Source organism: Aedes aegypti, chromosome 1, assembly GCF_002204515.2.
Source record: "Aedes aegypti strain LVP_AGWG chromosome 1, AaegL5.0 Primary Assembly, whole genome shotgun sequence".
Taxonomy (NCBI): domain Eukaryota; kingdom Metazoa; phylum Arthropoda; class Insecta; order Diptera; family Culicidae; genus Aedes; species Aedes aegypti.
In genome coordinates, this window is record NC_035107.1 from 48,293,325 (window position 1) to 48,321,239 (window position 27,915).

Below are 27,915 nucleotides of genomic sequence, written 5' to 3' on the forward strand. Positions count from 1 at the left end.
CGCATTCGTTTACAAACAACTGTAACGCAATTCAGTGCTCCGGTCCCAGTTCCCACAAAATAATGAACTGGACCCCGGGTAAAATAGTTGGCACGGTGAAGCCGGCCGGAGCGAACGTGGCTCCGATCCCCGCTCCGGTCCTGGCACCGGTACCAGCTCCAGTCAGTGCACCACAGAAGTTGATTCCGCAGCCGGTACCGGCTCCCTTGTTGGGAACCACAACGCCCGCTAGTGGAAGCAGCGGGACCAAAGCAGAGAAACCTGTCGCTTTGAAGGGAACCGTGCAGAGTCAACCGACGGGGGCGAACAGGATTCTCGGCACAATCAAAGTGGCCGGCAGTGACCAGCCGGGCATCAGTTGCGACCAGTTGACCAAGTGAGTAAATCGCTATTTTTGACGTTGGATAACGTCTTACGGCAACATACTGGGGTACAATTTCGAAAAACGAAAAATCGTCCGCGTCACGAAAAGTGGTTAGATTTTGACTGTTAATAACTTTCTAACCCCCTGATAGATTTTCAAGATTCATGCACCAATCGATTGGAAATCTTTCTACAAATCGACTCCAATAATGAAAACTATTGATTTTCATGACTAAACTATTGATAAATGGGTAAATATCGAGGCATGTCTTATTTTCCATAGAAAAGCACATTTTTTTGCTGTTATAAGGTTTTAACGTATTGAAGTTTACATGTACCATAATTTCGGGTGAAGTTGATCATTTTTCATAGTTTTTCTTGTCTGTTTTCAATAATGTTGCAAATGCCAAACAACTGAATGCAGGAATACAAGTACGACGGTCAGACTCTTTGGCTCATGTGCCAAAATTTTCTAACATATGTGTTTTTAAAGCTAAAAATCATCCCTTAAATAGAAAATCGGGAATCCCATTTCGGGGTGAAATTGATCACTTGTCAATGCGATTATTGTTATTTTTGACGTTAACTACGTCTTACGGAAATATACTGGGTATCAGTTGAAAATCTAAAATATTGCGACCGTCACAAAATTATGTAAGATTGTGAATACTAATAATTCAGCCATTTACAAGTAGATTTTCAATATTTTCCCAACAATCGCTCGGGAATTTATCCAACATTTTACTCAAATTGAGAAAACTTTTGATTTTTGACAATAGATTGTCAAAAATTGTGAAAATGTCGACCCCTTTCTTACGCAACCAAACACGTTAAAACACGTGGGTTGGGAAGCACACTATCCAGCTTTTTACGCTGGCTATAAAATACCGGGGGGTAATTTGGGTTTGACATTCCTTGTCCCCAGATTTTATAGTTAGGTCTTAGTAGGCAGTGAAATGCGTTTGTTGATTTATGTGTCAAAGATTTTCACTTCACTGTTATGATATTTTTCGTATTTCGATTTTCATTTAATTGCTATATTTAAAGGTTTAATATTTGTTTAATCTCATTTTAGGTACACAGAAAGAAAAATCCATGTAAATTTCAGCGCAAAATCGTGCACATAAAGGGAATGCCACATTTGTCGCAAATTTACATGATACATCGTGTAAAATTACATCAACATCGTTCAAATTTATGCCAATTGTCGCGTAATCGGTTAGGGTCCATGTAATCTGGCACGATGTATAGCGGAAACTTACATGATGTTGATGTAGTTTTACACGATGTGTCATGTAAATTTGCGATAAATCTGGCATTCCCTTTATGTGCACGATTTTGCGCTGAAAATTACATGGATTTTTCTTTCTGTGTACCTTAATCACCCTTTTTAGGACCGCTATAATTAAAAATGTAACAAAAATTTGGCTCATCCTTGGTAATCCTTGTAAGGGCCCATTCATAAATTTCATAACGCTGAAGGGGGTGGGTGGGTGTCCTTGAGATATTACAGCTCATACAAAATTTGAAAAGTATTCATACAAAATGCGTTACAAGGGGGTGGGTGGGTATCAAAAATAACCATTTTTGGCGTTATGAAATTTGTGAACAAACCCTAATATGAATCTAAGAACGATGCTGATGATAAAATTTCATCTGATAGCCGGAATTATAAACGTGTGCCAAATATCGATTTCTTTAGAACCTTGTACATGAACCTAGCGCAACCCTGAGAGGTATTCACACAGGGTCCTTGCAAAATTTTCATTAAGTCTTGAGAAGTATAATCCACAAATCTCGACACAGTTATAGGTGAGAGCCCACGAGATCCAGAACATAACTTTACTCGAATCCTGGGCGGGACTCCCACATAACGCTAGATTAGGCGTAAAACGAAACAGTTTGAATTAGCAGAATTGCTAATGCAGTAACATTTTTGACCACCCGACAATATTATTCTGAAAATTCGCCCACGACTCGAAAATGTTTGACATTCTAGGTCAAATGACCTTCTTACTAAATCGGCTATCGCAAAGCCGAATGACGTCTTTATTCAAAACTAATTATTTCGTAGCCAATAATGATTATTGTATCATCAATCATCATCGATAAGGCACATATAAACCTAAAATAGCTAGTAAAGCACAGTAGAATAATAGGAAAATCAAATACCTATTTTAGTTTGGATTTTCAGATACCAAGAGCGGTAAACCCGTTGAACTCTGACATTACATTGTCAACATTAGAAATTTCTATCTCCTCAAAGCTTGCTTCGATTAAGCTATAAAAAAATTATAGTGTTTGCAATAAATGTCAAATGGGGGTGGTTCAAATATTATAGAAATTTGGCGTAAAAAGCTGGATAAAAGCAGACCAATTTCTGCTTCTTCGCTCATTCTTCTTTTGACGTTAACTACGTCTTACGGCAATATACTGGGTGTCAATTGAAAATCTAAAATGTTGAAAATCACTTGGCGTAGTTAACGTTATGCGGTCGTGTCTTGTACACAAGCCTCTCTGATTTTTTGAGAAGACTCTACATAATGAATATGAGCTCCCTGAATCCGAATAATGCAATATTTAAAGAAATAATGAATAGTTAATTTCAAGAATTGCAATGAAAACGCCTAAATGTAAGCAATTTCCTAAGAAAATCCCTGATATTTAATTATATCAATCGTATGAGCTAATTGGTACGAGTTTAGAAGATGAAATCGGGCTCGGGCATACATTTTAAGCATCCTTACAAACTTTACTTAATGTTGTTAATGCCGTTGTCATCGTCGCTATCTACATGTAAATGCATGCTAGAGCGATCAGAGTATCAACTTGTCCAACAAAGAGCTAAAACTAATCAGCAACAGATTTGTTAATGTTTTGATTTGCAAGAAATTGTCGATCAAATCGAAATACGCATGCAGAGAAGACTGCAAAAATGCTACCGCCGCCCGATCCGAGCGACGCGAACCTAGGTAAAACTTTGTTTGCCGTTTATCTCCGTTATGAACTAATCATCCAAAATTATAATTGATAAATAAATTAATTAATTAATCAATTAATAGAAATAGATGAAGCGTCTCTGGTTGTAACTGGCAACTTTAACATCGATTTGAGCAAAGAGGAGAACATGGAGTTCGAGGACTTCATGGAGAAGTACCTCAACCTCAAACTGGCTTCGGAATCTACTAAAGCAACCAATCTTAGTGAATCATGCGTGGACCAAACGTTCAACCGGAATATTTGTTTGGGGAGCAAGAGTTACCGCTCATGCTTCTTCTTCTATCGACCGATTCTATCGGTGTTGAAGTGTTCACCGAACCAACCAAATAATAACATACAATGTCCATAATAGGTCAGAATTGACGGTCTCAAACCAGGAAATAGAAGAAGCTAACGTTATCCAACGTCAACTTGGCGGTTGTATCTCTGGAACAACCTCTTACTTTTTTATGCAATTGCGAACAATTGGCATGGTAGGTACAGTAACCCCACAGTTCTGAATCAACTAAGTTCATTTTTCAGAACAAAATATGATTAAAAACTAGGGTGATGCTGTACAAAAAAAACATTATCTCCATGGCACTGCAGAATGTAGTTGTTTTTGAGAATACACCTCGAAATACCCGGTCATTTACGAAAAAGTGTCGATTTCGATAGAAATTCCAAACGATGTCCACCCAACAGATGTGGATCAGTAGGAGAAGACGATCCTTATTATGGATCAAAACACTATAACAGCAATTTATCTGCAAGGAAAACTAATGGTGTGCAAGTGAAAGCATAGGGCTCTCTCACCCTTCTCTTTCTAGCAACAAGATCAATGGGATTTGTTGTTTTTTTACGTTTCCGTATGAAAACAATCCATATGCGTGCGTGTGCATGAAAGAGAAAGGTGATCAAACGTCAGATTGCCTTATAGGTTTAGACGTTTGCTTCGGAATTGTCTTATCTTTGATTCATAACTGTGGTATGGCTTTCAATGCCCCACAGTTATGGATCAACGCTTGTGGCAATACGGATTACATTTTATTTCCTACGGACGGAAAAATAAGCATAAGCACATTATAATTGATTGCGATTCTGTACAGATTTATGCTTCACTGTCTGCGTAATTGCAACTCTATATGATGAGATATTCCCATTTTAATCTAGCTCTGATCCATATCTGTGAGCTATCCATAGCTGTGGGCTAACTGTACTTATATTATTTAGATTTTTGTGCATTCTGATTATAAACAAGTGGTACTCTGATTTTTGATCTTAGTTTGGTTTGGACTTATAATGGATTCCACCAAAAATTCAATCCTTTTTTATAGTGGATGAACAATATCAATAACCTTAGCTTCCGATAATCGGTTGCCTGTTATAATATATATTATTATTTATTATTGTCTTTATTGAAAAGACTTTCAACCCTTGGCGGGTTCGTCTCTTTCTGTCAGGGCTGTTTAGTATCATGACCAGCTTGCGATACTGACGAAACGAGCCTTACTGTCACTAGTCGAAGCTACATTTCATGTGCTCAAGTCGCAATGACAGAGCTCTCACGAGAGCAATTTTAATGTTGTTTTGCTATTAAATTTTTTATATCAGTTTGGAGAATTTCGGGAAGTCAATGTGTTTGAAACGTTAAGTGGATATCCTTTCTTGATTTTAGCGATTTAAATAACAATTATACCAGTTAATGAACTAAAAATAGTAAAGTAAGTTAGTGACAGAAAAATGAAAGAGAATTTGGGGAACATCTCTGTCATTGTCTCGCCGTCCGATGACAGTGAGAGAAGCATCTTTGTAAAAATCGCTCGACACTCTCTATTTACATTAACGCTTTGCAGCCCTGCTTCTTGTTATAATAGGTGGACAACCAGAAACCTATAAACAGGATTTCGAGAATGTACAGACACCTCTCCATAATTTGGTATTGAAGGGACCATCGAGTTAGAGAGGTATCGAGTAACAGAACACAAAAGAGTGGAAAGATAAGTTTTTCCTGGGAATTTCGCTAGCTTACAACGCTTCTGAACTCCACACGAATTTCCTTTTGACTGCATTAGAGTATTGTTCAAAAAATTAAGCAAAATGTAATTTTCATTCCTAAAAAGCGCAATTTAAAAAACATATTTGTAGATTTTCGTTTTTTTTTTTGCGAATGCTTCCTAATCGCTTTTCTTACACGAATGACGCTTGTAGCTGCTATACAACATAGCTATAAAAATATCAGTTTTTTACCATTTGAGAAAAAAGATTCCTGGGAGTTGTAGAAGATGAGCTGTAGAATGAATATAGTGCCTTGCTATAAATGATTTTAATGCACTAAAGGCCGATTTCTTCACCTTCGCTTAAGCCGTAAACCACGTTTACCCATACGATTAAACCAGGTTTAAGGCCTAAGCGATGGTGAAGAAACCGCTTATAAATGTAAAAGAAACTGTTGTAGCGGATCTATTATACCAAAAGGCAGCTCATAGCGATCAATCCCTTGTTAGAACAAGAGACTTAAGAGCAGGAGAGGTAGGATGCCCGAGTTCTCGTTAAGTCGGTTTGGAAATCAGTCTTAAAATCGATTTGCTAGAAGATGTTTGTATCGTTAGAAGACGATTGTATCAAACGTAATAGTTGGTTAATTGTGCTTCACGGTCGGAGATGCCAAGAGGAAGTTATGATTCGTCGGATCATCAAACAACATGAGCAATCTATGGATTGGCCACCCGGTCCTGAACATTAGGGAACTCCAGGTGTAAATGCCGTAAGAGATTCTTAATCTCTGGAGGAATTCTTGGGAAAAATCTCCGGAGGAATCCCTGGAGGAAATCCTCGAATGAAAACCTGGAGGAAATTCCCGGAGAAGTTCTTGGGGTAAAACCCCGGGAAATTTAATGGAAAAAAAATCCTCAGAGGAAATATTGGACAAAATCCTCAGAGAAAATGTTGTTGAAAATCCACTGAGGAGCACCAGGGACATATCCCCGAAGGAATCCCTAAAGAAAATCTCTTGAGGGATTTATTAATGAATTGCTGGAGAAAATCCCCAAAGGAAATCCTGGTGCAAATCTCCGGATAAATTACTGGAGGAAATGCCCGGATAAATTCTCTCAAAAATCCCCTAAAGAATTCCAAGAGAAAATGCTTGGAAAAATTTTGGTTGTTCAACAATTGGCGAATTACCCGAAATCCCCAGAGAAGAACATAAAAAAAATCCTGGAGGAACTCTAGAGGAATTACTGGAGAACGTCTAGAGTAATTCACGGGGAAACTCTTGAGATTTTTTAGGGAACTCTGGAGGATTTCCTGAAGGAAATGTAGAGAATTTTCTAAAGTGACTCTAGGATAGTTGACTGTGGAACTCCGGACGATTTCCAAAGAACTACTAGAGGAACTCTGAAGAAATCCTGTAGAATTTCCTTTAAAAAATCCAGGAGGAAATATAGAAGAAAACCGATGAAATTCACGATGGAGCTCCAAAATAATTCACGGCTATAATCTGAAGTTACTCCCGGAGAAACTTCAAAGAAATTCAATGAAGAACTCCGAAGATATTTCATGAGGAATTTTGAAGAAATTATTTTTGGAGGCCTCCAAAGGAATTCCTGCAGGGACTCCGAAGCAATTGCTGAAGGAACTGCGGAATATTTTTTAGAGAAACTCCGAAAAATTTCCCAAAGGAATTATTGAGGAAATCTCGGAGCCACTCTGAAGAACATTCTGGAGGATCTCAAATATACTTTCATAGCTGCCTATTTGCCTTTTCAATGCTCTGGACAGCAAGTTAATTTGCTCCAAACTGACTTGCGAAAATTGACTCGCAATAAGTCACATTTTTTTGTCATTGGTGACTTTAATGCCAAACATCGGTCATGGAATAATTCTCAAAGTAATTCCAACGGCAGAATTTTATTTGATGAGTGCTCTTCAGGATATTTCTCAATTCAATACCCTGATAGCCCTACGTGTTTTTCCTCTTCTAGAAATCCATCTACGATTGACTTGGTCTTAACCGACTCTAGTCATCTTTGTAGCCAATTAGTTACTCATGCTGATTTTGATTCTGATCATGTCCCTGTTACATTTCAAATATCGCATGAAGCGATTCTCAATCCTATCAGCTCCACTTTCAATTATTTACGAGCCGACTGGAATATATATGAAACGTATGTTGACTCTAATCTTGATGTTAACATTTCTTTAGAAACTAAAATTGATATTGACAATGCTCTTGAAACTTTAACAAATTCCATTGTTGAAGCCAGGAACATTGCAATTCCAAAATGTGAAGTAAAATTTGAATCCGTGATTATAGACGATGATCTTAAACTCTTGATCCGTCTTAAAAACGTGAGGAGAAGGCAATTTCAACGCACTCGTGATCCTGCTATGAAAATTATATGGCAGGATTTGCAGAAAGAAATCAAGAAACGTTTTGCAGATTTAAGAAACAAAAATTTTGAAAATAAAATTTCTCAATTGGACCCCGGCTCTAAGCCCTTTTGGAAATTATCTAAAATCTTGAAAAAACCTCAGAAGCCTATACCGGCATTGAAAGAGGAAAACAAATTATTACTAACTAATTGCGAAAAAGCTCAAAAACTTGCTATGCAGTTTGAAAGTGCGCACAATTTTAATTTAGGACTTACTAGTCCAATTGAAAATGAAGTTACTCAGGAGTTCGAAAATATTCTCAATCAAGAGAACGTTTTCGAAAATGCCTGGGAGACTGATTTGGAAGAAGTGAGAACTATTATTAAAACATTCAAAAATATGAAAGCTCCTGGCGATGATGGAATTTTCTACATCCTCATCAAGAAACTTCCAGAAAGTAGCTTATCATTTTTAGTTGATATATTTAACAAATGTTTTCAATTAGCATATTTTCCTGACAAATGGAAAAATGCTAAGGTTGTTCCAATTTTAAAACCAGACAAAAATCCTGCAGAAGCTTCTAGCTATCGTCCAATCAGTTTGCTTTCCTCCATCAGTAAACTTTTTGAAAAGGTTATTTTGAACAGAATGATGGCCCACATCATCGAAAATTCAATTTTTGCCAATGAACAGTTCGGATTCCGCCATGGACATTCGACCACTCATCAACTTTTACGTGTAACAAATTTGATCCGTTCCAACAAATCTGAAGGCTACTCTACTGGTCTTGCTCTTCTAGACATAGAAAAAGCATTCGACAGTGTTTGGCATGAAGGTTTGATTGTAAAATTGAAAAACTTTAATTTTCCAACATACATTGTTAGAATAATTCAAAGTTATCTATCAAATCGTACACTTCAGGTTAATTATCAGAACTCCAGATCTGAAAGACTTCCTGTAAGAGCTGGTGTTCCCCAAGGCAGCATTTTGGGACCAATATTATACAATATTTTCACATCTGACTTACCTGAGTTACCTCAGGGATGTCAAAAATCTTTGTTTGCGGATGACACATGCCTCTCCGCCAAAGGACGAAGCCTGCGTGTCATCTGTAGTCGATTGCAAAAAAGTTTGGATATTTTTTCTTCATACTTGCAAAAATGGAAGATTTCTCCTAATGCTTCCAAAACTCAACTAATAATATTCCCACATAAACCAAAAGCTCTTTATTTGAAACCTTCAAGTAGACATGTTGTCACGATGAGAGGGGTTCCAATAAATTGGTCAGATGAAGTTAAGTATCTAGGACTCATGCTAGATAAGAATTTAACTTTCAAAAATCACATTGAGGGCATTCAAGCCAAATGTAACAAATATGTAAAATGTCTCTATCCCCTTATTAATAGAAAATCAAAACTTTGTCTTAAGAACAAGCTTTTGATATTCAAACAAATTTTCAGGCCAGCCATGTTGTATGCTGTACCAATATGGACTAGCTGTTGTAATACCAGGAAGAAAGCTCTGCAGAGAATTCAAAATAAAATTTTGAAAATGATTCTGAGGCTTCCTCCCTGGTATAGTACCAATGAGTTACATAGGATATCCAATGTTGAAACATTGGAACAAATGTCAAATAAAATAATCAATAATTTCAGGCAAAAATCGTTACAATCTTCTATTGCCACGATTAATGCGTTATATGATTAGGTTAAGTTAGGTTAAGTATATTAAAAACTTTTTTTTTTTCTCTTATAAGCAGGTGAAATCAACTCACCTGTAAAAAATCTGAACTGCTACGGCAAATGAAATGTAATATGTTGTTAACAAAATGTTAATAAAATCTTAGATTTGTTTTACCAAATTAGGATGATAGTGTTGTCTAATAACACAGAACACCTAGATATAAGAAATAATGAATGTAATGTTTGAAATGATACTAATAAAGAAATTAAAAAAAAAAAAAAAAAAAAAAAAAAAAAAAAATTCTGGAGGATCTCCAAGAGAATTCCTGAAGGAGCTCTGAGAAATTTTTGGAGGAAATCCGAGGATTTTATGAAGGAATACTAAAAGAATTCTATGAGAATCCATGGAAAAAAACCCGTAGGAGCTCTCGGTGGAACTTCGAAGGAATTTCCGTAGTAACTACTATAGAACTCCCGGACTAACTTTGAAGAAATTCCAGAGAAGCTCTGAGGAAATTCCTAGTAAGTATTCTGAAAAAAATCGTGAAGAAAATCGGTAAGAATTCAAAGGGGAACCTCTAAAGGAACTCCTAGAGAAACTGCGAAGCTAATCCTGGAGGAATTACGAAGAAATTTAGAAGACATTTCCGGAGTAATTCATGGTGCAAACTCCCGTAGGAATTTCTGGAGGAAATCTCCGGATTAATTCCTGGAGGAAATTCCGGTAAATTTCTATACAAAATCCCCAGGAGGAATTGCTGTTGGAATTCTCCTGAGGAGTTCCTGGAAAAAAATTTCCAGAGGAGCTCTTGGGGGATATCCCCAGAGGAATCCCTGGAGGAAATCCCCGAAGAAATTCCTGGAAAAAAATCTTCCGATAGATTCTCAGGAAAAAAAAAATTTTTGAAGAAATTTATGATGAAAATCTCCGAAGGGAAAAACCCTCGAGGATATTTCTTAATTAAATCCCCGGAGGAATTCCTGGAGTAAATCCACAAAAGAATTCCTGGATGAAATCCCTGGATTAATTTCTGGAGCAGAACTCTGGAGGAAATATCCGGAGAAACGCACTGAAAAAATGAAATATCCGGAGGATTTCTTGGACATTTCCTGGACGAAATTCCCGCAGGAATTTCTATTGGAATTTCCCTGCGTAATTCCCCGCGAGAATCTCCGGATGAGTGTTTAAGGATTTCCAAGGAGGAATCGTTGGAATCTCTGGTAAAATTCCTGGTGTTAATCCCCTGCAAAATTTATGGAGGAATCTTCCGGATGAATTCTCTGAAAACATCCCCGAAGGAATTTGTGGAGAAAATCCTCGGAGGAATTCCTGGAAGAAAACTCCGAAAGAATTTCTGGACGAAATCCTAAGAGGAAGTTCTGGAGGAAATCCCCAGAGGAATTTTTGGACGAAATCTGCGGAAGAATTCTTGAAGAGAATCCCTGGAGGAATTCTTGGATGAAATCTCCGGATGAGTCCCTAGAGGTAATCCCCGAAGGAATTGCAGGAATAAGTACCCGGAGAAATTCATGGATGAAATCCTAAGAGAAAATGCTATTGAATAACCACTGAGGTGTTTAGTGGGATATTTCCGAAGAAGTCCCTGGAGGAGATCTCCTGAGAGAGTCTCTGGAGGAAATTCTCTTAGGAATTCCTGTAAGAAATCCCCACAGGAATTCCTGGGGGAGATCTCCGGAGAAATTCCTGATGAAAATGTGAAAATGCCTGGGGAAATACCTGAATGAAATCTCCGGATGGATATACTGAAACAATCTCCGAGGAAATTTCTGGAGATAATCCTCGAAAGATTTCATTAATTAATTTTTGGACGAAATCTCCGGAAGAATTGCTGTTGGGAATTCCCGGAAGAATTCCTGGAGAAAAACCCCGGAGGAGTTCTTGGTGGAAAAAATCATGGAAAAAATCGGGAAAAATTTCTAGAGAAAACCCCTGGAGGAATTTGTAATGCAAATTTCCAAAGAAATTCTGGGAGTAAATGCCCGGAAAAATTCTCCCAAAAAATCTCCTGAGGAATTCTTGGAGGAAATCCCCGGAGTTCCTGTTAGACACATCGGAAGATCTTTGATGGAATTCCTGAAGAAACAACTGGAGATTTTTGTTGAGGAATCTTCAGCTGTATTCATGTAGAAATTCTTTGTGGAATCCATGTACGAACTCCTGCAGCAATCCTTAAAGGATTCCCCGGAAAAATAAGCTGATGATTCCTGGAGGTGTCTCTGCATGAATTCCTGGAGGATTCCCCGAAGGAATTGCCAGAGGAATTGCTGGAAGAAGAATAAATATTGTTTAAAGAAACAGCGCGATGGAATATTGTTCCTATTTTTACTTACCTCAAAAATTTGTAACATGGTGCAAACATTTGGAACCCATCGATGCTTTGGACCTGAGAGAGACTCGCGAAGAGGAAAAATATCAACGTCATATGCAGCCCAGATGCCCCTCTCACGAAACGTCAAATGCAGCCCACCGTTTTTATGGCTGAAAAAGTGAAAAGTATTGTGTTCAAAGTAAACTGTTACTAAAAACCTCAGTCGGCGGAGCAGTTTTTTCCAAAGTTGCTGATGAATCTAAGCAGAAGATTAATTATTTATAATGTCTGCTACGTTTGCCTGCATGAAATTTCACTCAAACGGCTATTTATGATTCGATGTGATGCAAACTCAATCATTTTTTGCTGAGAGGTACATGTGAGGGTTTGAACAGCATGCGCATAATTGGTATAAACACAAAGTGGAAAAAGAAAAAAACTAAGCAATCACAGAAAAAGAAGACCGTCTTCGCGAGTCTCGTCTCAGCTTTGGACTAGTGATCCTTTATAAAAGAGATACGCGGATGTTGACATTTCTGTCAAAGTGTGAGCCTATCGAGCAGCGAGAGCTGTCAAAACGTGAGCCAAACGAACATGCGTTATGTTTGTTTTTAACTTTTCTCTAGGAGTAATGTAATCTGCTTGAAATTATTTCGGTGAAAGTTGCATAGAGCAAAAAATATGAAAAATTTTTCTTGTTTGAATTATTACGTTTATTTGTTGATTTCTTCTGCAGTTTGGAAATGTAGCTAAACGGTCTATAACGAAATATACTTTTAAGCTATGAGGTAGTCATGTCCGTGTTACAATATTATTCTCAACGCCGAGCAAAATTAGCACTGCTGGTCTATTGCTAAATCATTCCAATTTACTTCCGCTTGTCTCTCATATCAAGGATCACTAATTTAGATCAACGGTGAAGTTGCCCTTAGAGGGACAGGAAGTTGATCCGGAGACGAGTGAACGAGCATTGGCTGTAATCTGCCTGAGCATAGTGAAGAATATCTAGCATGGTGAAAAACGTTGAAAACGCATGAGAAAAGCTCCAGAAGGCGTTCTAGGATAACGGACTGCTTCGACGTTTCGGATTGCTGGACAAGTTGGCGTGGGCGAAGTTGGAGGAAAGCGGTTTCTCTGAAGATTACGTTGACGAGCTGGTAACCACGACACAGAACCAGAGCGAAATTGGATTCGAGGTAAACGACCAGTTGTTAGCATCGATCTTGTTGAAGGGTTTGCCGAAGTATTACAACTCCATGAAAATTGGAAAGGATTCTTCGGCGTCGAATTGTGAAGGCGAAAATACTTTAAGATGTGAAGTGACCGTTGAAAACCTCCGGACCGAAAGGTGCCTTGTACACCAAGCAAAACCACAGACACTCAAAAACTGACAAAAAAAAGTAAGAGGTTGTTCCAGAGATACAACCGCCAAGTTGACGTTGGATAACGTTAGCTTCTTCTATTTCCTGGTTTGAGACCGTCAATTCTGACCTATTATGGACATTGTATGTTATTATTTGGTTGGTTCGGTGAACACTTCAACACCGATAGAATCGGTCGATAGAAGAAGAAGCATGAGCGGTAACTCTTGCTCCCCAAACAAATATTCCGGTTGAACGTTTGGTCCACGCATGATTCACTAAGATTGGTTGCTTTAGTAGATTCCGAAGCCAGTTTGAGGTTGAGGTACTTCTCCATGAAGTCCTCGAACTCCATGTTCTCCTCTTTGCTCAAATCGATGTTAAAGTTGCCAGTTACAACCAGAGACGCTTCATCTATTTCTATTAATTGATTAATTAATTAATTTATTTATCAATTATAATTTTGGATGATTAGTTCATAACGGAGATAAACGGCAAACAAAGTTTTACCTAGGTTCGCGTCGCTCGGATCGGGCGGCGGTAGCATTTTTGCAGTCTTCTCTGCATGCGTATTTCGATTTGATCGACAATTTCTTGCAAATCAAAACATTAACAAATCTGTTGCTGATTAGTTTTAGCTCTTTGTTGGACAAGTTGATACTCTGATCGCTCTAGCATGCATTTACATGTAGATAGCGACGATGACAACGGCATTAACAACATTAAGTAAAGTTTGTAAGGATGCTTAAAATGTATGCCCGAGCCCGATTTCATCTTCTAAACTCGTACCAATTAGCTCATACGATTGATATAATTAAATATCAGGGATTTTCTTAGGAAATTGCTTACATTTAGGCGTTTTCATTGCAATTCTTGAAATTAACTATTCATTATTTCTTTAAATATTGCATTATTCGGATTCAGGGAGCTCATATTCATTATGTAGAGTCTTCTCAAAAAATCAGAGAGGCTTGTGTACAAGACACGACCGCATAACGTTAACTACGCCAAGTGATTTTCAACATTTTAGATTTTCAATTGACACCCAGTATATTGCCGTAAGACGTAGTTAACGTCAAAAGAAGAATGAGCGAAGAAGCAGAAATTGGTCTGCTTTTATCCAGCTTTTTACGCCAAATTTCTATAATATTTGAACCACCCCCATTTGACATTTATTGCAAACACTATAATTTTTTTATAGCTTAATCGAAGCAAGCTTTGAGGAGATAGAAATTTCTAATGTTGACAATGTAATGTCAGAGTTCAACGGGTTTACCGCTCTTGGTATCTGAAAATCCAAACTAAAATAGGTATTTGATTTTCCTATTATTCTACTGTGCTTTACTAGCTATTTTAGGTTTATATGTGCCTTATCGATGATGATTGATGATACAATAATCATTATTGGCTACGAAATAATTAGTTTTGAATAAAGACGTCATTCGGCTTTGCGATAGCCGATTTAGTAAGAAGGTCATTTGACCTAGAATGTCAAACATTTTCGAGTCGTGGGCGAATTTTCAGAATAATATTGTCGGGTGGTCAAAAATGTTACTGCATTAGCAATTCTGCTAATTCAAACTGTTTCGTTTTACGCCTAATCTAGCGTTATGTGGGAGTCCCGCCCAGGATTCGAGTAAAGTTATGTTCTGGATCTCGTGGGCTCTCACCTATAACTGTGTCGAGATTTGTGGATTATACTTCTCAAGACTTAATGAAAATTTTGCAAGGACCCTGTGTGAATACCTCTCAGGGTTGCGCTAGGTTCATGTACAAGGTTCTAAAGAAATCGATATTTGGCACACGTTTATAATTCCGGCTATCAGATGAAATTTTATCATCAGCATCGTTCTTAGATTCATATTAGGGTTTGTTCACAAATTTCATAACGCCAAAAATGGTTATTTTTGATACCCACCCACCCCCTTGTAACGCATTTTGTATGAATACTTTTCAAATTTTGTATGAGCTGTAATATCTCAAGGACACCCACCCACCCCCTTCAGCGTTATGAAATTTATGAATGGGCCCTTACAAGGATTACCAAGGATGAGCCAAATTTTTGTTACATTTTTAATTATAGCGGTCCTAAAAAGGGTGATTAAGGTACACAGAAAGAAAAATCCATGTAATTTTCAGCGCAAAATCGTGCACATAAAGGGAATGCCAGATTTATCGCAAATTTACATGACACATCGTGTAAAACTACATCAACATCATGTAAGTTTCCGCTATACATCGTGCCAGATTACATGGACCCTAACCGATTACGCGACAATTGGCATAAATTTGAACGATGTTGATGTAATTTTACACGATGTATCATGTAAATTTGCGACAAATGTGGCATTCCCTTTATGTGCACGATTTTGCGCTGAAATTTACATGGATTTTTCTTTCTGTGTACCTAAAATGAGATTAAACAAATATTAAACCTTTAAATATAGCAATTAAATGAAAATCGAAATACGAAAAATATCATAACAGTGAAGTGAAAATCTTTGACACATAAATCAACAAACGCATTTCACTGCCTACTAAGACCTAACTATAAAATCTGGGGACAAGGAATGTCAAACCCAAATTACCCCCCGGTATTTTATAGCCAGCGTAAAAAGCTGGATAGTGTGCTTCCCAACCCACGTGTTTTAACGTGTTTGGTTGCGTAAGAAAGGGGTCGACATTTTCACAATTTTTGACAATCTATTGTCAAAAATCAAAAGTTTTCTCAATTTGAGTAAAATGTTGGATAAATTCCCGAGCGATTGTTGGGAAAATATTGAAAATCTACTTGTAAATGGCTGAATTATTAGTATTCACAATCTTACATAATTTTGTGACGGTCGCAATATTTTAGATTTTCAACTGATACCCAGTATATTTCCGTAAGACGTAGTTAACGTCAAAAATAACAATAATCGCATTGACAAGTGATCAATTTCACCCCGAAATGGGATTCCCGATTTTCTATTTAAGGGATGATTTTTAGCTTTAAAAACACATATGTTAGAAAATTTTGGCACATGAGCCAAAGAGTCTGACCGTCGTACTTGTATTCCTGCATTCAGTTGTTTGGCATTTGCAACATTATTGAAAACAGACAAGAAAAACTATGAAAAATGATCAACTTCACCCGAAATTATGGTACATGTAAACTTCAATACGTTAAAACCTTATAACAGCAAAAAAATGTGCTTTTCTATGGAAAATAAGACATGCCTCGATATTTACCCATTTATCAATAGTTTAGTCATGAAAATCAATAGTTTTCATTATTGGAGTCGATTTGTAGAAAGATTTCCAATCGATTGGTGCATGAATCTTGAAAATCTATCAGGGGGTTAGAAAGTTATTAACAGTCAAAATCTAACCACTTTTCGTGACGCGGACGATTTTTCGTTTTTCGAAATTGTACCCCAGTATGTTGCCGTAAGACGTTATCCAACGTCAAAACTGGACCATGCTTCAACGGCAAGAACTCGATAGATACAGCAAATAATTAGTCCTCCTAGTCGGTCGCTAGAGGGTCTGTCGAGATGGATCGCAAAGAAGGGAGCATCGAAGTACAGGACGTGCTGCATCTGCCCGATCTGGCTACAAACTTGTTGTTAATCAGTGAAATTTGCAAGAAAGCATAGCATAGCATAGCATAGACTGACTCTACTCCGTGATTGATCCAAACCGGTAAGAATTGCACTTCGATCCAAATGAATAATATTCTCGAATATTCTCGAAGTGTAATTTTAGCAGCTCTCATATTATTGATCAATAACGGCGCCGGCCAAGTCCTTACAGTCAGTTGGGAAGGGTAAGGAACGTTATTGTGTAATGATCGTTGCTTCTAAAGACCGAGAATACCTCTGCATCTCCACAATCATCACGGGACAGATGTGGTTAGTGAGGGAGGAAAAAGATCTGGGAGTCACCTTCGGTCGGTGGTGCGATCTATGGATTAGGAGGGAAAATACAAAACTTAAAACTAGTGTTGCATTTTTGTATCGCAGTAAAAATATATTGAAAGAAATTATAAAAAAAAGTCGACATTCATAATATCGAACTCTTCAAAGGTTATTTTTAGTAATGACGAAGACAGAAAGGATTGGGTATTTTGAAAGTGTATGTAACAGAAATAAGGGTATTGTCGACACATGTAATGACGAACTATTCAAAGTATGTTTGAAAATAAAAAAAAAATAAAAAAAAAGTTACATTGCAACAAAATAATGTCTTACGTCGACATGCATAATGTCGAACTATTCAAAAATTATTTTTACCAATGACGAAAACATAATGGTACATTAAGTTTAAATGAAACACGAAAAAGTCGACACTTGTAGTGACGAACCATTCATAGCTTATTTGAAAATGAAATAAGAGTTACTTATAGCAACGGAAAAAATGAATTATAAGCATGAAACGATCTCACCAGTACTTCATCAACCGAACACGATTGGTCTTGACTCCGTTGCGCGTCCCACCGGAACATGCAACCGAATCAAAAGACCATGCACTATTGTCGATGATGGTTGATAAGCTACTGACAGGCAAGCTTTGGGGACGGGTTCTCTATAAATTCCTAGTTACAGATGAATCGACGGCGGTATGGACGGGCAACAACTTCAGCGGGAAAATAGCAGCACAACGTGGAATCGGCAACTGGTGATAGAACGTGGGAGGCTTCCGAACACGTAACTCAGTGTAGCACTATTGATTTAAGGTCGAAATCCTCGCTAACCGACACAGATCTAATTGACCACACTTCTATCAACCAGCGGGCCGATTTAAACCGAGCAACCGAACAATAAATCAGTGCAAAAGTCATCTTTTTCGGAACTGTTAGTAAGAACGACTTGTACGCACTTTCACTTTTCTGATAATGTATTTAGCAATTGAAAGGAACATCAAAAGGGCGGTCGTTATCTATACGTATGCATGTATCCACATGTATGCATGTTGCACATTCCAATGGGCAGATCCTTGACACAGGTGTCTTCATGGTTCCAGAGGGTGTACGGAGCGTGACAACTGGGGTTACTCTATCAGGGCCGGGATGCGTATCAATAACGCGGGCTAGGGGCCAGCGTGCTGGTGCAAGGGACTCATCCTTGAGGATAATGATGTCTCCGACGTTGATTTGGTAACGCTTAGGGTTGGAGCAGTACTGTTGGTTCAATTGTTTCAAGTATTCGTTGCGCCATCTGTACCAGAAGTTCTGGGAATATTTCTGGTCAGGCGATTCTGGGGCGTGTTCCGAGATGTGTGTGAGTACAGATGATGAGGCTTGTTCCTTCTCCACATGAACCGGTCGAGAGCCATCAGAAAAGCAGCGGTGCTCAAATCACTGACGAGCTCGAGGTGAACTGCCTTCGTATTCAGGCAGATGAAGACACAGATTTAGCACTTTCGTGCAGCAGCTTTGCGATGAACGGGCTTGAGAAAGACAGGACCGCAGTAATCAACTCCGGTACAGAGAAAGGCTTCATTTGCTGTAACTCTGGCGATCGGCAGTTGGCTGCTGAATTGGTTGAGGATTCGTTTTGCTGCACTCGTAGCAATTCCGTATAGAGCTGCGGACAGCTTACCGGTCGTTCAATGGCCAGGACGCATCGCGGACAACCGAATGAGCCATCGCGATTCCACCATGGACGTATTTGCGATGATAATGTTGGAGAAGAAGCCGGGTGAAGGGATGAAATCCGGGAATCACGATCTGGTGCTTGACGTCATAGGAAGCGTCCGCTAATTGCAACCGGCCACCAACACGGATCAGTTCTTCAGTGTCCAAGAATGGGCTTAACAAGCGGAGAGACGATTTATTTGATACAGTGAATCCTTTCTTCAAACGCCGAAGATCGCCAGGAAACGCTTTAGCTTGGACGAGTTTCACCAACGCAAAATTTGCCTTTTGTAGTTCTGACACAGAGAGCACTCGGCTAGAATTCCGCTGCACCTTACTACGAGAATTGTGACAAAAACGGAGAATGAATCCAGATACGTTCAGAAGAGTCCTGTACGATGAGAACCTCGTGAACAGTGAATCAGGACTAAGAGTTTGGGTGGCTAGAATCACATTTTTCTTGAGTTCCAGCTCTTTTACTGTGAATTTACTTTCGGGGATGTGTTGCGACGGCCACGTTGACTTATCCTCACGCAACCATGTGGGGCTGTACTTCCACAGTTCACTGATCATTAGTTCTTCGACGGAAACTCCACGAGAAATCATGTCTGCGGGGTTTTCTTTCCCAGAAACATGCTGCCAGTGCGAACCAGCGGTCGCACTTTGGATTTCAGCGATCGTATTCGCTACAAAAGTTTTCCAAGTTCGCGGCGGGGATTTCATCCACTGAAGACCAGAAAAACATTCGGATAATTTCATTTCGAGGGAGCTAACGACCTTTTCAAATAAGCGAGCGGCAAGGAGTGCCGCGCATAGCTCAAGACGCGGGATACTGAGTGGCTTCAGAGGGGCCACTTTGGATTTCGAGGCCAGGAGACTCACTTGCACGTGTCCATCGGCGGCCTGGGAGCGTACGTATATGCATGCGCCGTATGCGACTTCAGAAGAATCGACAAAGCAATGCAACTCCGCGACGTGGAAACCTGGGGCAAATGCGAATCGTTCGATGCGATAGTTGCCAAGGTCGGGCAGTTGTTTGCAGAATTCGGCCCACTTGCGCTGAAGATCGGGTGTGACTATATCGTCCCAGTCCAAAGCAATTAACCAGAGGTGCTGCATTAGAATTTTCGCCTGTACGACGACGGGAGATATTATGCCAAGAGGGTCGTAAATCTGAGCTATGGCGGAGAGAATGGTGCGTTTGGTCGAAGGTCCTTCTTTCACGATGACGGAAACGTCGAAACGAAAGACATCAGCCTCGGACATCCCATAGTATTTCGAGGGTTTTGATGCTCTCTTCGGGATCGAACTTCAGTGATGATTGCGTCCCAAGTAAATCGGGAGGATGACCAGCGAGTACTGGAAGAGAATTTGAACACCACTTGCGGAAACGAAATCCACCCTTCTGTAGAAGGCTGGTCAATTCTTCACGAAGTTGGATGATTTCCTCGATACTCTTGTCCCCAGAAATGAGATCGTCTACATACACGTTCTGCTTGATGGCCGTGCTCGCTTTCGGGAATGAGGTGCCTTCGTCATCTACGAGCTGTAGAAGTGTGCGGGTGGCGACAAATGAAGAGAGGGCGAGGCCATAGGTTACCGTGCACAACTCATAGGTCTAGATGGGTTGTGACGTATCAAAACGCCACAGTATTCTCTGAAGTGGGCGATCAGCTGGATTCATCGAGACTTGGCGGTACATCTTCTCAATATCCGCCACCAGCGCTATCGGGAATGTTCGAAAGCGGATAACGAGATTGAGGAGTTCGTCCTGCACCACTGGTCCAACAAGTAGGGAATCGTTGAGCGAGTAACCAGAGCTGGTTTTTGCAGACCCGTCGAACACTACTCTCACCTTCGTCATGGTGCTCGACTCTTTGATGATAGGGTGGTGTGGAAGATAACAGGCTTTTACACTGTCATCCTCAGCTTCCTGGACAGGATACATGTGGCCCAGAGTGGCATACTCCATGAGAAAATCGTGATATTGGGTCCTCACGTTGGCATCTTCCAATAATCTCTGCTCCAGCTACTTCAGCCAGCGAATAGCAGACGGTTTCGATGCTCCTACCATTTGATCGTGCTCAGGGTGTTTGGGCATCCGAACGACGTATCGACCGGTCGGGTCACTGTTTCGCGATAAAAGTTCTCGCAATGCTGCTCATCGACGGAGTAATTCTGGCATTGAAGTTCCTCGATGCGCCAAAATCGCTCTAGCTGCTCAGATAACGATGTAACTGTCATGACATGACATGACAAGTTACGGTGGGTTGCCTGACTGATTCTCCTGAAATTTCTAACTTTCCGGCTACAATCCAGCCGAATACGCTTTCAACAAGCAACGGAATGCTCCATCGGGTGGTGGAGAACGACGCTGCGGGTGTGTCACTGGTTACTTTGCGCAGTACCAGAAACTCCAAGGATTCACTGAAGTCCGCCACTCGGGATCGTATTTCAACTCGGACTTCATGCTTTGCGTTCGTAAGTGTGCTATCGACGCCTGCTATCGGGACATTGACAATTTTGCAAGGAAGATGGAGTAACTGGCACAGTCGCTCGCTGATTGCGTTTGGCTGGGATCCCGTGTCCAGCAAGGCACGGGCGATGTGTTCTTGGCCGTAAACGTCGACGACGATGAGCACAACTGTTGTCAAGAGCACGCTGGTGTTGGACGACTTGGCAGTTGAAACAACTTCCGGTATCGGGGTAGCAGCAACAGCGGTTACCACTCTGGAAGGTCCAATTCCAGCGCTGGGGGTGGGCTTATCCATTTCAGACGGTTATAGAACTACTTTGGGTTCTAAGTTTTCTAAGTTGAATTATTAACACTTGATTACGGATGTCATCAGTTCATGGTAAGGAATACGTGCTACCCGGACTGATCGTTGATCAAGAATGTTTATTGAGAATATTCAAGTTACCCTGCTTAGCCTAAGGAGGTAGTGGGAATCAGTTATTTCATTTCATTATTTACTCGATCACCAATCAGTGATCGATACTAAATTTTGGGCGGAGAGAGTGAGCAAGAGAACATACGGAGAAGGCTCTTAGCAACAAGTCGCTTGACGACGTTGCGCCGAGTTTGCATTGCGTGAAATATGAGTATTTTATTGGGCACAGTTGGAAGTCATCGACCATGCTTATGCACTCGTTTGCATTTCATGGCATAGGCAGTTCGATGGCATAGGAACAAATATTTCTCAGAAATGGGTACCACTGGTGTGGTCCTTTTTTGGAAGAACTGAAAGGATAACTAACATGTGTGATGCACATGTTACACGGTCCTGGGTGGATCATCGAATGATGTCGAGCAGTGTTTGCAGTTGTACTTCGAACGACAATTGCGAGCAAAGTGGTCACTGCGGAAACAGTTACTGCAGAGCTTCTTGTCTGTTACCACCTTCATACGCCCTTTCGGGTCCAGTTCATTGAACACGGAGCAGTAAAAAAGCGAGTGTTTCTGCTTCTCGCAAGCAGGACACGTCGGGAAGGACTTCGTTGGGGCTTCCGTGTCGGCATTCGAGCTCAATCGCGGCAAGTTGTGCTTCTTCTGGGCGGGGATTTGGCTGGTTGGCTTGGAAGATGAATGCTGAGGACGGTTGATCGAAATATTTTCCAAAACACGGGCTCGCTTCTGCAGAAATTCGACCATCATGGTGTAAGTTGGCTGAGCTTCCATCGCGATGAATTCCTCCCAAGCAGTTAGAGAATCGTCGTCCAACTTTTCCTCCAGCAATTCGATTAAGATGGAGACGGGCTCGCCTAGTTGTTCGAGGACCTTGGTATGGCGTTGGAACTCATCCACAATCCGATGCAGGGCGTCAACATTGTTGTTCGCAATCTTCGGATGCTTCAGCAAGGTTCTAATGTGCTTCTTCCGGAGAATAGCCTTGTTAGAGCAGCGATTGACAAGCGTAGTCCAAGCGACGGAGTTGTGGGATATAGAATCCACTGCGATGGGAGGTAGCAAAATAATGGATCGCAGCAATCGGTTTAGACATGTTGGCATCCCTACTGTCATTTGCAGACTAGATGCATTCATACCTCACTCTCGAAGCGACACTTGGCTGGGTAAGCTGTGTGAGCATTGCGTGGAGGGTGATTCCTTTCCCGTTGATAATCGAAACTCCACAGGAGTAATTTTACGGCGTAATCGTGATCGACTGGATCAGGGTGGCAGCCTCACCCTTCAAGGCCGCTCGAAGATAGTGAAATTTCTGGACGTGGGAGATCTCCGTCGACAAATGAATCATCGACACGAACGTATCGTGGAACGTGAGCCAGTTATTGAAGTCTCCGTCGAATTCTGGCAGTGAAATCGTCGGCAGCTTCACATTGGCGAGAGTCGATGGACCAGCAGGCGCAATCTTCAAAACTAATCCGGCTTTTATGTACACGGAAGTACACCTCTTCGACCCTTCCACGTAATTCCAGATTCTTCTGAATAAACTACTCGGCGTCATCCATTTCCTCGTACTCTTCTTGAATCGTTTCGTAGGCGCTCCAAACCTTTTCTAGACGGTCCATGCGATGAACAATTTCATGTTGGTGCTAATCGGGAACGTAGCCTTCGAGAAACTTGTCCAGGCGATTGAGCGACTCGATGGCTTGCTTCAGCTTCAACTCTTTCGCCTTGCGTCGCTTATCATCCGCCATGGTAGCAGCTCACTCCGAAAACTGCAGTGCTAAAACGGGCAGGAAGGACACAGGAAGTACCGCAAAACGGAGGGTAGCGTAATTGGAAAGGTACTCGCTTGGTACCTCCAATTTCAGGAGGCCTTGTATGAAATGCAATATAAATGATCAGCGGCAATCGTTTGATGGAGCTTCGGATGAGAACGGAGTCGAATTTAGGATGCAGGTAGGCACGTACTTCGAATGAAGATGCGGGTTGATCCCGAGGACGAACTAAAACGGTCAAAAAAATACCAAGCAGTACCGCAACAACGGCAGTGAATTGATTGGAAAGGTACTCATCTGGTACCTCCAAGCTCAGGAGGCTTTGTATGGATCAAATCGGCGGCAATCACCCTATGATCGCGATCAATAGCTCTCACAGCAGGGTTGCCAGTTGTTGAGTAGGGTGCCAATGAAAATCGATTTTTCGAATTTCAAAACATGGTAGTGCTCAAAAGTTTTGTCTCCTCGAAAAAAGTCCCCATGCAAAATTTGAGCTCAATCGGACTTCATTTAGTGGACCCCCAAAGCGGTCAAAGTTTGGCTTTTTTGACCCATGAAAAATCTCCCAAGGGGGGGTACATGAAATTTCCGAAATCGAATTTTTTTTTTTTTGATGTCAGATGTCTTAGAAATGCATGAAACGTCGAGATCTGGTGTTATTTGGTTTTTTTTTTTTTTAAATCGACCTCAAGTCTCAAGTCCCAAGAGAGTAAATTTTTGAGTTGGTGGAGTGAATTGAATTTGAAATGAACGATTTGAATTCAATTGCTGGGAAATTCAAGGCAATAGTATTGAAACATATCCTATATTGCGCATTTCTTTCACCACTGGACTATCGCAGAAATTTTAACAATAAAAATGCGCAATGGCATCAAATCGGGTAGGTGTCTTTGAGGGACTTATTCTTTGTAAATCAGAGAATAAGTGCTCTGAAGACACCAACGTGATGCGATGGAATCCCGCACTTTTATTCACATTTTCGCACTTATGAGGCCGCACTTCGCAGTCCGGTGATGAAAGGAATACACAATATCATTGTTGGCCACTGACAGCATATTATATGTGATATTTCATTAGGGTGGTTCATTTACTTTCCATTAGGGTGGTCCTTTTTGTTAAAAAAAAAATAAAAAGTAGAATTGTAATTGAATATTGAAGACAATAGTATTGGAACATCTTTCACATTATCGTAAGCCATTTTCTACATTTAATATGTGGTATTTTATTAGGGTGGTTCACTTATTTTCCATTAGGGTGGGCCTTTCTGTCGAAAAATCAGAATTTGAATGGGATATTTAAAACAATAGTATTTTATCACCTCTTTCATCATCGTAGGGCATTTCCTTCATTAGATTTGTGGTATTTTATTAGGGTGGCGCAGGGGTTTACGAGCAGTTCAAGTCAATAGTCAAATGGCAAACTTGCAGGAAGTTGAAGGTATTGCGGATGCATAACGACACGGAATATGTCAATTGCATTAATGCAGAAGAGCACGCAGCGAGACGGTATCGTGCACCAAATTAGTTTTCCTCATACACCGCACGACAGTCGAGAAGACAAGATGTATGCTGAACGATGCTCAATTACTGAAGAAGGGGCAGAATCCCCGGTTACACCGGAAAAAGCATGGTCCAAACTAAAACCAAATCTACAGCACTTGAAAGTATTTGTATCGCAATTAATATACCGTGTACCGAAGCAGCAGAGAACAAAATTTGATGGGAAGCAGGCTTTATTTTGCTCATCTTGATCTGTTAGATGAAGTGAGCTCGTACGCTCACAACAATTATGCTGCCGTTCTACGCATATTTGTCCCGCGGTCCGTAAGGTTTACATAGAACATGGGACAAGTAGGCGTAGAAGGGCAGTATGAGTCAGCATTCGATGTTGGTTGAATAATCCGTGGCTGAGAGAGTGGAGAGAATCGTTGGCTCTATCCAAACGCACATCTTCCATTTGACAGCTCTAGCTTACTGCGAAGCTCTGCAAACACATCATCATTGCTTTTGGGATGAACTGAGGTTGGTTTCTCCGCAAGAGCATGATTTCGCCTTTCTCTTTGTCCATTTGGGCAAAGAGACAACGAAGAGCTATCTGGAAATGCTCTTCCCCGAACTGAGAAATGGGAAAAAATGCTCTCCCTCTAACTGAGAAAGGGAGAAAATACATAATCTCTTTATCTTTTAAGCACAGAGGTTGTCAAAACAAACTCTTAACCACTGTGGGAATGAAAATAAGCAAACACAAACGTGTAAACTCTTCATCCCGCAGAGCTCGTACGCTCAGTTTGTGTGTGGGTAAAAACGCTTCTCTTTTGTAGTTGATCATTGAAAGGGGAGAAAGAGGATAAGTCAAGCGCAAGGAAGAAGCCTGATGAGAAGTCCAGCGATTTCCAGGATTTCGTGTTTTCATTTTCGATTCTGGCGACGTAATCAGCACTAGAGATGTAGTCAGTGCCGGATTTGGGCTTCGAGGGGCCCAGGTCAGATCTCCAGACGGGGGCCCTTGGTACAAAATGAGCCCGAAACGCTAAGCATATAAAATTTGAGATAACAATTGATAACAATGTCAATACGGTTTTATTTCTTACTAATAGAGCTGGAGATATTTTTTACGTTTAAAAAAGTTTATTTCCATGAACATAATGTAAAATTGCATAATTTTTTTCGGTGCGCCATTGATAGACATCTAAAAAATTCTAGTTTTAAACAAGGATTTAGACATGATGTCAACCTGAAAGTTTTGAAGGATGCTCAATAAATGTCCCTTAAACGGTTAATCGAAATGCGTACCAATTTGTGCAATATATTGAAATTTTGTTGAATATTCGGGGATTTCTTTAAAAATTACCTGCATTTAGGTGTTTTTGAATTTAATTTTTTATTATTTTCATAAATAATGCATTGCTAAGAATTTACCAAGCATATTTGTATTCAGGGAGCCCGAATTAATTTATGATTTTTGTTATTTCAGAGATAATTTTCAGAACTCACATCACAGCTTCTTCTTCTTGTTCTTCTTGGCATTACGTCCCCACTGGGACAGAGCCTGCTTCTCAGCTTAGTGTTCTTATGAGCACTTTCACAGTTATTAACTGAATGCTCTCTTTGCCAAAGTTGCCATTTTCGCATTCGTATATCGTGTGGTAGGTACGATGATACTCTATGCCCAGGGGAGCCAAGACAATTTCCATTACGAAAAGATTCTGGAACGACAGGGAATCGAACCCAGACACCTTCACCTTGGCTTTGTTTTGTAGCCGTGGACTCTAACCACTCGGCTAAGGACGGCCCTATATCTATTGTCATCTAATAAACATTTCCTTCCTGCTTTCTCTCGCCTGCAGTAAAGCCGTGGAGGAAATCTACCGGGACGCCAAAATCGGTCGCATCCGGGCCTCCCAGGTGGGCGCCCTGGGCTGGCGTGGCTGCCCGCTGAAGAAAACCAACAAACGCTTCCTCAACCGGACGATGAATTCAGTGATGCAGCACAACCGAAGGGAGACGATCCGCACCTTTCACAGCTCGACACAGAAGCTGATCGAGATGGATCGGCAGGATGATGTGCGGCATCGCCACAGGAAGAGGTCTCCCCCAAAGGCGTCGTCCAGGAGCGGTCGTCACGGAGAGGTGGTGCACCTGGATGACGACGAGGACAATGAGGATTTTACGAAGGATGTGATTGGGGTGGATCAGTTGGGTTTGAAAAGGGCGAGAGCGGCGAGACGGGAGAAGGCGACGGAAGAGATGGAAGAAGGAGAGATACGGTCTGATGATGAGGATTAGAATAGAGGTACTATTGAATGACAATTAAAATGGAGGATGTTTCAATTCGTGGAAAGTATGAGAACTACTGGCGTAGTCACCATTTTTATATTCAGCATATTTTTGATTATCAAACACAAAGCGTTTTGAAAATATATGTCCTGTTGATTTCGATTTAGTGATATTTTCAATTCTGCCGTTCATAATTAACCCGTATAGGCCTGAGTGTAAGCAAAAATTATGAAACCCTCACCGCTTATCGAATTCTTAATGGATCCAAATGATTTTTTGTCAGTATACTGGCACACATATCTAGTTTCTAGAAGTGGACAGAGGAACGCGGAAATATTCATGTGGCCGGAGTTATTCCGGTGGATCACTGGATCAGGTCGGGTAAAAAGGGTACTGTGCGTTTGTGCCCCTGAAGGTAGGCAAATTTCAAGTCACAGATAATTTCTAAAATTGATTATAGCCACTACATGACGGAATTTCAAGAAAATTTCATCAGTGTAAAGCTTTTGAGAAACAATTGAATTGAATAACTATGAGTTTTGCATGTGGTTAATCCTACAAATGACCATTTTCGGGTCCCGGGACGCTTCAAATCTATGATAATGTGGTCAATTAGTATCTGAACATCTGTGCCAAGTTTATGGGAACGCATTTTTGTGCAAAATTATGTTTGATTTCTACTTTTCGAGAATTGAAACGGTTTAGTATCCACAAATCTACAGCCAGTTCTTCCGGGTATTACGTCCGAAT

At 40.4% G+C, this 27,915-nt stretch overlaps 1 protein-coding gene across 1 annotated transcript; it reads left to right on the forward strand.

Moving 5' to 3' along the window:
- LOC5566767 lies at window positions 1-27,327 on the forward strand. Its single transcript, XM_021846386.1, has 2 exons — window positions 1-376; window positions 26,736-27,327. Exons 1-2 carry the CDS (start codon window positions 63-65, stop codon window positions 27,172-27,174), a joined length of 753 nt encoding a protein of 250 aa, XP_021702078.1. The 5' UTR covers window positions 1-62; the 3' UTR covers window positions 27,175-27,327.
- Window positions 27,328-27,915: the final 588 nt, after the last annotated feature.